This window comes from Telmatherina bonti, assembly GCF_933228915.1.
Source record: "Telmatherina bonti genome assembly, chromosome: 5".
In the NCBI taxonomy this organism is placed as follows: domain Eukaryota; kingdom Metazoa; phylum Chordata; class Actinopteri; order Atheriniformes; family Telmatherinidae; genus Telmatherina; species Telmatherina bonti.
In genome coordinates, this window is record NC_136623.1 from 33,097,138 (window position 1) to 33,110,623 (window position 13,486).

General features: G+C 41.3%; 1 protein-coding gene across 1 annotated transcript in view; it reads right to left on the reverse strand.

Moving 5' to 3' along the window:
- LOC306756437 (proprotein convertase subtilisin/kexin type 4-like) overlaps positions 1–6,907 on the reverse strand; it is a gene marked incomplete at both ends in the record, with an annotated part of 271,266 nt that extends 264,359 nt beyond the window's left edge. Inside the window, one exon of the mRNA XM_079241166.1 lies at positions 6,737–6,907. Coding sequence (XP_079097292.1) covers positions 6,737–6,907 — 171 coding nt within the window. The remainder of the gene's footprint in view (positions 1–6,736) is intronic.
- Between the last annotated feature and the right edge of the window lie 6,579 nt (positions 6,908–13,486).

The window sequence follows — 13,486 nt, forward strand, 5'->3', positions numbered from 1 at the left end:
TCACTCTTGTTTTGAGCTTCACAGTAGACTGGATTGTTGTGGGATGGCATCAACCAGCGTGGTTGTGTTGGTCACCCTATCACAAACAGCAAGCCCAAGTTGATCTCACACAGGTCCAGTTAAAGACTGGACTTATGGCTGGTCCACTCCCAAATTCTGGCAGTACACTGTGCTGACCTTGGCTCTGTGGGGGAAACCACTGTCATCCCAGAGAATGGAGTTTAAGTCCCAGATCCTGGGGTCACCACTGGCTCCAGATTACCATACTGGTTTTTCAGTTAGTGACTGGCAGCACTGATAGTTTAACACAACAGTGGAAAGTGACAGGAGAATATTGACATTGGCACATTTTCTGGGCCATTACTCACATGTTTTAGCCATGTTGTTCATTCCACAAGCATGGTTCGTACAAATTATACCTCAATGTAAAAGGTGACTAATTCCACTGTGACACAATATAATAAAAAACCAAAATAACATTACCAAACTTTTAAAAGGAGTTTAGTACAATATCTGGTTCCCAAAAGCAATGACTTCTCTTCACTTCAGGTTTTTGTTTGGATACCAAAGCAGATTTTAATCAATTATATTTGACTAAATGAACCTGATTTTCCATCTTCAAGTTTCAGACCGAGAGTAGCTGCAGTTTTCTGCACCAGCTAATAAAGATTTTAATAAAATAAACTCGCCGAAACTGAAACTAAACTAGATTATCATACAACACCGTTCGTAGTATAAATGCACTAAGGTACGCTCATACCGCAGAAGAAGTTAAATTAGCCATTGGGACAATATCCACACCCTGTGACATGGTGCATTATCCTGCTGGAAATATTCATCAGAGAATGCTATACCTCTAATTATTATTATGTTAATACTGTTGTTAATTTTCTAAATACAGAAGCCATTTCTGCCAGTTTCATGCTGCTGTTTACATACAGATAAATGAAGAAAATCATGCAGACATGACCATTAATATCATAAATAAATGCAAATATAGTTTAATTGCCGATTGTGATTGGTTTACTTGGCCATTGGTTGATTTATAAATGCTGCTTTAAAGCCTTGATTTTGGACTTCAGCTGTTTTCATGTTTCATAAATCTACAGTCAAATTTAGGTGTGTTTGTCCGAGCTGGCGAATGTTGCTCTGAACATTGATTCTTAATCATTCAGGCATAAAATGTTTCTTTTTTAATCCATCTTTACAAGATTAAAAAAAGAAGAGCTGAACTGTTGTCAATATTTTCACACAATCAAATAGTTAAATGACTTAAGCAGCAACGTTTACACTGTAAGACTCCAGGTGCTCGTTCCCTCAGCTCAGCTGAGCCTCTTAAAGTACATTTATTTGATTTTAGGTCCTGCAGCTTCCCTGCTTTGGTTCAGTAGCATGACTCACATTCCTAGCAGCATGCAGGTGTTTCTGCAAGAAGCTGTGATAAACTGAAAACTGTGCTCCTGCCCGGCACCCAGACAGGCACAAAGTCAGAGGAGTGTTAGCAGCCGAGGAGGCAAACAAGAGTAAAAGGAGAACAGGTACCAGACTGCTGGAGCATACTGTAAGTGTTAATTAGCAACTATTGTTAAGTCATATGAACAGCTTTTCGGTTCTTAAAATAAAGAAAAAAAAAATAAACAAACATAGAAAACTGTTTTATTTTCTGCTCTTAAATAACTTTCTATTGAAGCTCTTTTTGTGTTTTCTCAATGAAACATGCAAGCTGCTGCTGACGGCCTCTGATGGACAAACAGAAAAACACATGCATGGAGGGAGGGGGATGGATGGAAAAAAAAGCAGGAAGGATAAACAAAAACAAACACAGACATCAAGAGTCATTGAGGCAGTGTGTGAGAGCTGCATGAGGCAGTCCACCCTATGGAGAAAACAGCAGCTGGTGTGTTCACTAACAGCCCTACAGGGGCTGCGGACTCCACAGGCTCGAGTATGGAAAAGCAGAAAACAGAGACGGGAAAGGGGGCTGGGCTGTGGAGGGGTGTGCTGAGGGCTAAATGGGGGTGAGTAGTTAAGCCTTGTTGGTTACAGTATTGGCAGGAAATGCAATGATGGAGGTGGGAGGGGTGCGAAGGGTTGTAGCATCCTTCATACGCTGGGAAATACAGCAAACTATGGGTTCTTACTAAGGATTTAGTCTAATTTCAATAAAAACCAAATGTTCAGTTCTGTTCTTATTTTGAAATTTGGTCAAATTAATTTAATCTGTTCCACAACATTATGCTGGATAAATTCATTTGTTCACAACTGCGAGACTTTTTTAGTTATTCTGAGCAAAATCAACTAAATGACTTGTAAAGAAAAGACACGCGTAGTCCTGATAAACATGCAATGAATTATCATTCACTAAACTTCAACCAGGATAATCTGGACTTCTCTAATGAAACAATTCAAAGCAAAAACTATGCAACAGAGAAGCGACGTGTGATTTTCACGATTACATAAAAGAGCATTGTATGCGAGTGTTTGTGCGCTTAACACTGCTCCCTTCTCCCGTCCACCATTGTCCTTTATCTTCTTTATCTCTCTGCATTTCCCCCCTCTCTCTCCATTTCAATATTGAAGAGAGTTTTATTAAGGGCTAGACTCGGATGTGCTGAGGCGCTCTCAGTAATTTTCCTACAAAGTGCTTTAATCCATCACACGGCCAACATGTGGCCTTTGCAGCCATACATCATCTAAGCCCACAGAGAGAGAGAGGTAGTGTAATTTCTGTTCTCCTCCTCCCTCCCTCTCTTCCCCCCCCCCCCTTTCTCTACTTCTTCCCCTCTTCCTCCCCGTCCCACCAGAGTTTCCCACCTGGGAGGGAAACCACATCTTCCCCACATATTCACAGTCAAGTCCTCTCTCTCCATTTACGAATGAAAGTGAGGTACATGTAAAGATGGAGCGAGGGGATGGGGTGAGGGGGGTGGGGGGTGGTAAGCAAAGGAGGGGGTGAGAGGAAAAATGAAAGAGATGGAGATAGGTGAGTGAATGAGTGAGTGAATGAGTGTTTGAGGCTGAAAGACAGAAAGAAAGCGATAAGGAAAATGGAGAAAAGCTTACTGGAATGAATGAAATTGGGGACAAAAGCAGGTGATAGGGAGGCAGTCGTGTCTGTGTGTGTATGTATGTGTGCGCATAAGATGTGTGTCTTTGCTTGCATGAGGAAATGGAAACAGGCAGAGCCGTGGAGATGAGGCAGGAAAAAAAGAAAAAAAAAAAAAAAAGAAAGTGCTGCATTTCCCAGCATGCAGCTGGTGCAGCGTTGCCCTCTGTCTTGCCCCCGGTCAACACCTGCTTCCATTTCGCTTCCTTCGCCCTCCTCGCACTGAGGAGCAGCGATGAACTCTGGGCCCCCTGACTAATGGAATGGGCCCTGGCTCTCGACCATTAGAGGATTGGTGTCCCTTTTGGCAGCCCTGACTGCCCTACAGTACAGAAATAAACGAAGACGGGGCGAGGGAGAAGATGGTGGCAGGTCAATCTTTTTCCCTCAACACATGCACGCACGCACACGTTTATACACCCACACCTGGTCAGAATATAACAGCCCGGAGTAATCCAGCCAGAGGAAGGCTTGACATAGCTTAGCATCTGACTGAGGCGCCATTAAAAATGCTGAATTAGGAGCAAAGCGACGAGGTTTCAGAGAAGTGTGTACGACAGCAGCCCCGGCTGATCGTGAAGCGTTTCTGTGATTTCATTTAGCTGGTAAATCCAGTGCTCTACCTCAATTACATCTTCTTTACTCAGATGGAATACACACCTCAAGTGTACAGAAGCAGGGAGGGGAGGCGAGGGGAGGGGAGGGGAGGCTGGAAGCATGGAGCGGATTGAGGTTTGAATCTCTTGATGAGCTGATAGCATGTCCGCAGACAGCGAGCCAAGCTGTGCGGCGGTAATGTTATGCTAATGATATGGTAATGTTATGCTAATCCGCCAGCAGTATTCCACCTCACTGGAGAGAAGGGGAGGCCTTTCACCATTGGTTGGAGACCAGGGACTTCCTGAAGTCAGAGTTCAAGACAAAGATCTCACACACACACACACACACACGCAGAAGAACGTCATTCTCATGAAACAGTGATTTCATGTGAAATAAAAGCAAAGAAAAACACAGAGCTAATCTGCCTTTAATCGGATTTACAAGCTCTTAACTAAGCAAGAAATAATACCTGTAAACAATGCGGCGTGGTGCGATGCGACTTAAAAGCGGCTCGGCCGCTTCGTGTGTATGCCTGCAAGCTTTAGAAGTTCGTAACATCCCGTCGACACAAAGAGAAAGAGAAAATCCTCCAGTTTAGATCGTGATCGGGTCTTTTTGTGTGTGTGTGTGTGTGTGTGTGTGTGTGTGTGTGTGTGTGAAAGCCTGCACCTGTGACAGCAGCAACACAGCTGCCGCAGTCGGCGGCTCACCAGTACGATGATTTAATCACACTGGAAATGAGTTGATTCACTATTTCATTTAAAGGACTGTTGACAAACCATAAAAATTTCCATTAAAACAACAAAAATCAACAAGAAAAGCTTCCAAAGAGGAACGGGCAACAACAACAACAACAAAAAAGCAGCAGCAAAGCATGATGGTAAATCTTTCAATAAAGACATCAACTCAGGTATTTTGCTTCAGTTTTTTTTTGTTTTGTTTTTTCTCTCTCTCTCTCTGTATGTTACAGTAACAAAATGGATATGTCAAGTCTGCACAATGGAAGCACGCAGTGACATTTTCCTGGATGCTTTACACTAAATCAAAGAGACCAACAATATGTTGAGTGCCAGCATGGAGACATTTGATTCCCATTCCACTCATGCGGCATTAGCACAGGAATGCCAGCAGACATCACAATCCTCTCAAGCTGGCATCAAGCTTGTCAGGCTTTTCATTCCACTTCAGTGTTTTCAAAACTACCGCATGCATCACAGCAAAGTATGCAGCCTCTGTAGCTTCTTGATGGACAATATTTGCCGCACGTGAGGCACATATCGCAGGTGACACAATTAAAACGGGTTCGACTTCACAAAGGCGATTTAGTGTCAGTGACATTTAGCTTCAGCCTCTGGCGACAGGCAGGTAAGGGAAGCCAGTCAGCAGATTGGACCTGGGGGGATCATGAAAACAGGGGGCTGTGAGGCTCATCTATGGGTACGATATTACCGGGTTGGACACCTTAGCACAACACAGACACACACTTGAGCGTGAAATGCAAATCATTGACAACGGGCTAGTCGGGGATTACACCACCGCGTCTTTCATCATGCATATGAAATCCTACATTGTTGTTGAACATATCCATAAGCAGAGTATGAACGTTTAGCAGAAATACTGGGGAGTTTATGAAAATAGAAAGCTACTCCCCACTGTTTTAGCTGTTACAAGCAATAACTGCAAAAAGGGAAGTAAAAGTAGCAGGAAACAGTGGTTTGTGTTCGTACCTGAGAGACAACACAGCACAGAGAGGGAGAGGCAGAGAGGAAGACAGAGACGGGGGTGGACTGTCCAATACACTCCTGATAAAGGTCAAAGACATGTTTTATTCATGATCCAGGCGGCAGCAGCAGAGGCAGCAGGGCCAAGGTTGCAATGAGCTTACGTTCCCTCTCCCCAGAGGAAAGGCTGCACACAGCCTTGCATCAGACTCTCCCAATAACTCTTATCAATGCTGTCAAAATGCACACACACACACACACACACACACACACACCTAACAGAATCGCATATCAATAGCTCAGATCTCAAAGTGATCGGAAGACTGTATAAAGAACATCCTGCTTTTATATCCTGAAAGTACGACGTCTTATTAACGACATATTTCACATTTCTAAACCCACCTACAGTCACTTACACTAAAGATCTGGCCAATAAAACACATCTAATCGTTTAATTCATGGAATCTATTTTAAGAATAATTGATCCGTTTTATGTGTATCTTGTTGTTTTACCTTCTGTAAAATTATCATTTTTATTTATTAAGGATTTAAATAAATGACTCCTTTCCAAATGAATAAATATGAATAAAAACCATAATGTCTCTTTACTTGTAAATCTTTAAGTCTGAATCTTTTATGCTTCACAGTCAAGCGAATCAGATAAAATTAATTTAAAAATCTCCTGTTAAGTCAATCTCCTTATTTGAACGATTCAAACAGAAGATCTTCTCTCCTCCATCTAACCAACGTCAGCTTCAGCTTCCTGCCCTTATGCTGTTTATTTTTACTAAAACTACGAACGCCTTTAAAGCGGAGCTGACACACTTTCAGATTCAACAACGAAAGCAACCTTTAGAGTATTGATGTGGATAAAGCACATCTAGTCTTCTGACAAATGGAAAGATTTCAGCGTGACAGATTAAAACTCAGGTAAACGGTTAAAGACTCGGACGTCTGGGATTCAGCTGGAGCGTATCAAACATGCAGGAACTTCTCAGAGGGCAGATAAGTTGACTAAAGCAATAAACGCATGTGCTCGTTTGTCCTTACTGGGAGCGCTACGTGTGTCTTCTCATGCGTGAGAGTCTGTGTTACTCTGCCAAGCATCTTCCATCAGATATGAAATATTCAGAAATGCTGCTGTAATTTGATGAAAGTCAGATATCCCTAAAGTAGGAAATAGAAGTCGGCTCCTTTGGCAGCTTTTGAAAGGGAAAAAAAAAAAAAAAAAAAGCTCTCACTGACAGGATCCTGCTACTGCAAGGAGTACAAATGGATGTAGTAATAGTGGTTTTAAACAAGCACTGACCCGTTGTATGAACTCCAGCCCGTGCTGCTTGGCCAGATCTTCAGCAGCTTTGCTGCCTCCGTCCATCTGAACGGCGTAGAAGACATGGCGATTGGTCCCATGATGCCCCTCTGTGGTCACCAGTTTCCTCTGCAGCAGGCAGCCACACACCAGCACAAATGTACTGAACATAAAGCCTTAAAAAGGAAGTAAAAACGTTGTTTAGAAAAAGCATTTTTGGATTCCCGTTTAAGGCATACTGTCAGAATTAAGCGAGGTGATGCGTTTACGTCTGACAATCAAGCAGAATCTGAAGCAGTGTTCATAAAACACACATAAGTAAAACATTATTAGTATGGATCTTATTATTTTTGCTGTTTCTTTTTGCTATAACTCCTTTTTATTCAAAAGTTGTTTGTAAACTTTTTAAGTTCTGTTTAAAAAAAATCATTAAAAAAATGTATATTTGAGAAAATCAAAAATCATTATACGACCAGTTGATCTCATTGCTGGCTGTAAAATTACAATTTAATAAATTGTAATAAATTACAAATTTATTAAAAAAAAAAAAAGCATGTCATAACACACTAACTGATACACACCAGCATTAAACACCGCTACAAAAGAGGTATCCTCTCTGTCTTAGCTGATCCTTAAGTCACAAAATACACACCGATGCCACTTTAATCTGCATGAGTAAAATGCAAACACCTACAAATATCGCCATATCACATTAAACTGCATCTAAATTGATAAATGAGTTAATGTGGTGCAGGATTCAGCAGAGTGGCGAACACTGGCAACTGTGAAACAGTTTGCCCACAGCCACCTCCTCTGTGCTTTTGCACCAAATCCACTGCGGCTGCCACCTACAACATGCGAACCACCCACCTGTAGCCACACAGACCCAAACGTCCAGCAGAAATCTTTCACCCTGTGAGATGGAAAGCTGGATTTACAGTATGGAGGGGTGTGGGGGGGGCCTGAGCGAGACAACACTCTCTCCAGTTCCCAACCCACACGTTTAATCTCCTGGCCTTGATGCAAATGCTGCAGAGAGCTGAAAAACTGCAGTCCTCACAACGTTCGAACCAACTTCCCTCTTTAAGCAAAACAGGAACTTTATCAGTCTGTCTTCATGGTTCTACTTTCCTGCCAACAATGATGGAACAAAAGGTAGTTATCTAGTTCTTATTAGCATCTACTCAACAAGCAGAGCGCTCAGTGATGGTAAAAGAACCCAGAGTTGAAGCAAAGTAAGTCTGTATTAATCCACATAGCCATGAAAAACAGGTGATGTGGAGACTATTTTTGCATCTAACATGCCTGAAGATGAACAATGGACAAACATAATCATTAGTAATATTTAAAATTGTCCTTTCGGGAAGTTGAATGGACATATTTAGTAGTTTCACACGAGCTAAGCACCAGTTCTTTAAAACAATACCTGACATCCTAAACACCGCTTTGCACCGCCTATATGACACAACTGGGGTTTTGCTCACATGAATAAACATGTTGCTTTTTCACCTCCTGCTGCAAACCTGAGATGCCATCCAGAAAAAACTGTGGTCCTTAAAGTTCACAGCAATAGAAAAACAACAAAACCCACAACATGACACGAAAGCTGCAAACGAAAGTTACTCAGCATTTATTTATTTATTTTTAGCCCGCATGAAATGGATGAAAAGCAAGTTTTTTTTTCTAGAGAAACTTGATAAGTGAGGAAAAAAACGCATGTAAATAATGGATATTAATTCCGGTGTGTGCTATTGTAAATGTTAACTGATGAGTAAATAAAGATTATTGCCGGTTAGAGGTAGAACAGCGTTCACTTCCTGTGGCGAGACTGTTGCCCACTTTATGTGATGTAAATTGCAAGAAGAAAAAAAAAAAAAGGCAGCAAAACTTTTGTGTCACATTGATTGTTACGTGTCATGTTAATGTGTTGATGTTATTATGTCGTGTTATGGCTTTTGTGTTGTGTTGCTGCCAGTTGTGTCGCGTTGATGCCAATTGTGTTGTTTTGCTGCTAACTGTCATGTTGATTGTGCCGTGCTGCTGCTAGTTATGTCATGTTGATGCTAATTGTGTCGTGTTGATGCTAATTGTGTCTTGTTGTTGCTGATTGTGTAGTGTTTTTGCTGATTGTGTCCTGTCTATGCTAATTGTGTCGTGTTGATGCTAATAGTGTCGTGTTATGGCTTTTATACCGTGTTGCTGCTAACTGTGTTGTGTTGATGCTAATTGTGTCGTATTGATGCTAATTGTGTCTTGTTGATTGTGCTATGCTAATGCTAATTGTGTTGTGTTGATCCTAATTTTGTCTTGTTGTGGCTTTTATGTCGTGCTGCTGCTAATTATGTTGTGTTGATGCTAATTGTGTCATGTTGATGCTGACTGTGTCGTGTTTATGCCAATTGTGTCGTGTTGACGCTGACTATATCGTGTTGATGCCGATTGTGTCGTGTTGATGCCGACTGTGTCGTGTCGATGCCGACTGTGCCGTGTCGATACTGTCAATGCTGATTGTGTTGTGACATGTTGATTGTGCCGTGCTCATGCTAATTGTGTTGTGTCAATGTTAATTGTGTCATGTTGACGCCGATTATGTTGTGTTGATGCTGATTGTATCATGTTGATGCCGATTGTGTGGTGTTGATGCCGACTGTGTCGCGTTGATGCCGACTGTGTCGCGTTGATGCCGACTGTGTCGTGTCGATGCCGACTGTGCCGTGTCGATACTAATTGTGTTTTGTTGTGGCTTTTATGTTGTACTGCTGCTAATTGTGTTGTGTTGATGTTAATTGTGTCATGGTGATGCTGATTGCGTCATGGTGATGCTGATTGCGTCATAGTGATGCTGATTGCGTCATAGTGATGCTGATTGCGTCATAGTGATGCTGATTGCGTCATAGTGATGCTAATTGTGTCGTGTTGCTGCTAATTGTGTCGTGTTGATGCTAATTGTGTTGTGTTGTGTCTTTTATCTCGTGTTGATACTAATTGTGTTGTGTTGATGCTAATTGTGTTGTGTTGTGTCTTTTATCTCGTGTTGATACTAATTGTGTCGTGTTGATGCTAATTGTGTTGTGTTGTGTCTTTTATCTCGTGTTGATACTAATTGTGTCGTGTTGATGCTAATTGTGTTGTGTTGTGTCTTTTATCTCGTGTTGATACTAATTGTGCCGTGTTGATGCTAATTGTGTCGTGTTGTGGCTTTGGTGTTGCTGGGATACTTCAGGACCCCTGTAAGAAAACTACAGAAGGAATTGGAAGTTTCTGACTTCCTGTCTTATTTCCAAAACACACTTACTAAAATACAGTCAAAATCCCAAACCGGGAGATGAAGATATCATCCTCTAATTCAGTTTGTGTCTTTATCTGATTTCTGGTCAAAAAGCAAAATGCCTCCTCCTGCAGCACCCCCACACCCAAACACCAAACAACAAACAATGCAGCTAACCACTGTCTAAAGCATCACAAGGCTTCCATCTCTCCAGGCACTGATTGAAATCGATAACCTCACTCGGGGCTCAACCCCCAGTCAATCCCGTGGAGATGCCGGGGTCTAGCAGCGTACACCCACCCAGCTGGTGCTGAGCCTCGGGCAGAGACAGAGTAGACAGGCAGAGAGGGAGGAAGAAAGAAGGAGCACATCAAACTGCAGTACAGGAGAGCCACATTGAACAGTGTCAGGGCCTCGGGGCCTACTGGGACGCTGATAAAGTACCTGGACATTTTTATAGACAAACTACTTATTTCTGTCCTCCTATCGCTTGGGAAGACTGATAACTTTATATTCCTCTCAGGCAGAGGAGTGAAGGGGAGGGGGTTCTTTCAGGAGTTTAATTGATCAAACTATAGCCACAAGAGGATTTTTTTTTTTTCTGGAGATAAAAGAGACTAGCACTCTCTTCTGTACAATACAGAGATCTTTCAGAAAGCATAGTCAACGAAAAAAAAAAAAGGATGTAAGTCATTATGCAAAGTCATTACCGGCCTCCTAACTAGAGTTCTTATAGAGAAGTTAACAGTGACGCTGCACTGTATGGGATTTACAGAGGTCAAAGCAACAGCAGGAGAACTCACTTCATCATGTCAAGATAACTCCTCCTCACAAACCTTTGAGTTTTGTAGAATTAAGTTGCCACACAACAGTAAATAACTCTTTTATATGTCTTGTTGTAAAGGATGATTAGGAAAGAAACTTGCTGTCCCACCACAAGAGTCTCTGAGAAAGTATTATGTTCTTATTTGCAGCTGATATGTTGTCAATCAGCTTTAGGGGTGTCAAAACTCTGGTCCTCAAGGGCTGCTGTCCTGTAGGTTTTCTATGTTTCTCTGCTCCAACAGACTTGACTGAAACTAATGTGTCATTGTGTGGATGCTGACAAGCTGTTGGATCAATTTGATTTGGACCAGGTGGGTTGGAGCGAGAAACAACTAAAGAAAACTTTCAGTAGAAAACTGAAACCACAATAAGGAGTTTAAATCACTCCAGACACATATTTACACATGGACCCAGATAATTGCCGGGAGTGGCCAGATCATTGTAAAAAAAAAAATAAATCAAAAGCCCAACATTTACCAAATGAATTTGGGATTTTAATCAGGGCTGTCGAAATAAATGTGATAGTGCAAGGAGATTAAACTGTAGAATTTGTATCAGTTATCAACACATCATTTATAAACAACTAAATTATAACTCATGTCAGATTAAAAATCTGAATTTGACATCATCTCGCTAAGAGTAGCTGATTTTGAGCTTGCATTTTCTTGTCACAGCGTTGAACCAAATCCACCAAAAGCCATTTCTCCTCCCTATTTATGAGTTTTCAAAGTTTATATTTAAAAGGTTATCATTAAGTGTCCAGAAACAAAGTTAAAAAGCCACATTTGGCGTTATCTTGGCCAGAGAGCTGCATTTTGGCATATGGATCCCTTACCACCGATGTTGACATAATCTGCCAGACACAACTTATCTTCCAAATTTATGATTGTGATAGTTGAGCCATGATGGAAGGCAGGTGTCGCAAACACTGACGTATGTTATCTTCGGGTCTCAGCTCAAGAAGCTTGAGAACAAATGCACAACAAATGGACAAATATAATTTGTCTTGGAAATTAAAGCACAAATTATCACACCAAGAATTTCCATCTGCTTTCAGGATTTGTATTCCTTTTGCACTTTGTTATGCACTTTGGAGGCGAGATAGAACATCCCATCTCAAAGATATTTCATTGACAGTGCACATTTTATCTTACAACCCTCCAAACAAAAGCTGTTGGTGGTTTGAGTTTTATTGTTTTATTGGTAATTCAAAATAGAATGTATACAACAAGTATGCTGCTACAAGCTCCTTTTCCTGTTTCTGTTGGTCCTTTATAAAACATATGGACATATAAAAATGTAACCTTCAAGTTATCTTGCCATATCTCTGCTGGCTATTTTATAAATTAAATACTATAAATACTCTACTTTGAAAGTACTTGTATGGTGAGAAAGAAAAAGGAAACCCTACAAAGGAAATAAAGTATACTGAACAAAATGCTTTAGTGTATTCATAATGGTATCATAGCCCAGTTAATCCAGCTGGGATTTCCCTCAAGATTCCCACCTGTAGAGGTCATTGCTACTGGTTGGCTTAAAGCATGTAAAGCTAGTCGGGGTAAAAGAAACTCCACCTGCAGACGTCTGACTAGTTTCATGAAGGAAATCACAGACATTTAGCTGACATGTCTGACAACAAAGCTAAAAAGTTTCTTAGTATCTTACAGTTTATTTATTTATTTATTGTTATTATTATTATAATAAACATAAACATAAAACATGAAGAGCCATTAAATACCAGCAAATACCAAAGATCAACATCAGAACTCCTTGCAGTCAGTTCAGTTACTCCGCATCTGCAGTAAGATAGCTGCCATATTCGATTCTTCATTCCCAGATCACCGGGAATCCAAGTCACTGAGAGAAACACAACTACACTGATAGTAAAGCAAAAGTTGGATGAATGGTATGATCATCTGCAGCAGTGGTTCCCAACCTGGTGTCCCCAGAAAGCACAGTGGGTCCCTTAGGCTTCGATTGTTCAGAGACAGCCCATGTTGACACGGAGACGAGTTGAGGTGAATTCACTTTCATATGAGTGTTTCGTCTACATCAGCGGCGTCAAACTCCAGTCCTCTATGGCCAGTATCTGGAAGGTTTCAATTGTTTCCCAGCTCAAACACACCTGATTCAAATCTAATGCGTCTGACAGCTTCTTGTGAACCTATTCATTAATTTCGGTCAAGTGTGTTGGAGCATGGAGACAACAAAAACCTGCAGGACACTGGCCCTCGAGGACTGGAGTTAGACACCTGTGGTTTACATGGAACCAGTGTTTTAGGAGCCTGTAAACACCAGTTCATTAATGAGACACGTCTGAGAAATGCCACAGTGCAGATGATTTGTCCTTATTTCTTTGGAGATGGAAAAAAGTAGATCTATGTGTTTAACAAAGGGGGGTTGGATGAAGGGGGTCCCCAGAAACCACTGATCTACAGTGTATAATACATTATAGGAAGTCTATGACAAGGAGAAGCAGCATAGCATGAAAGTCTGTGTGATCCAGTTTCATTTGGTGTGAGGAATGTTTTATGGAAAGGGTGAAGATGGTCTCCTCTCCTGATGCAAATCTGTTCCGTCTATAAAAACAGTGAGCAACATCTGGAAGCATGGATATGTTTAGTTGCATCTCTGCTGTCAGGGTCTGCTTTTGGCGC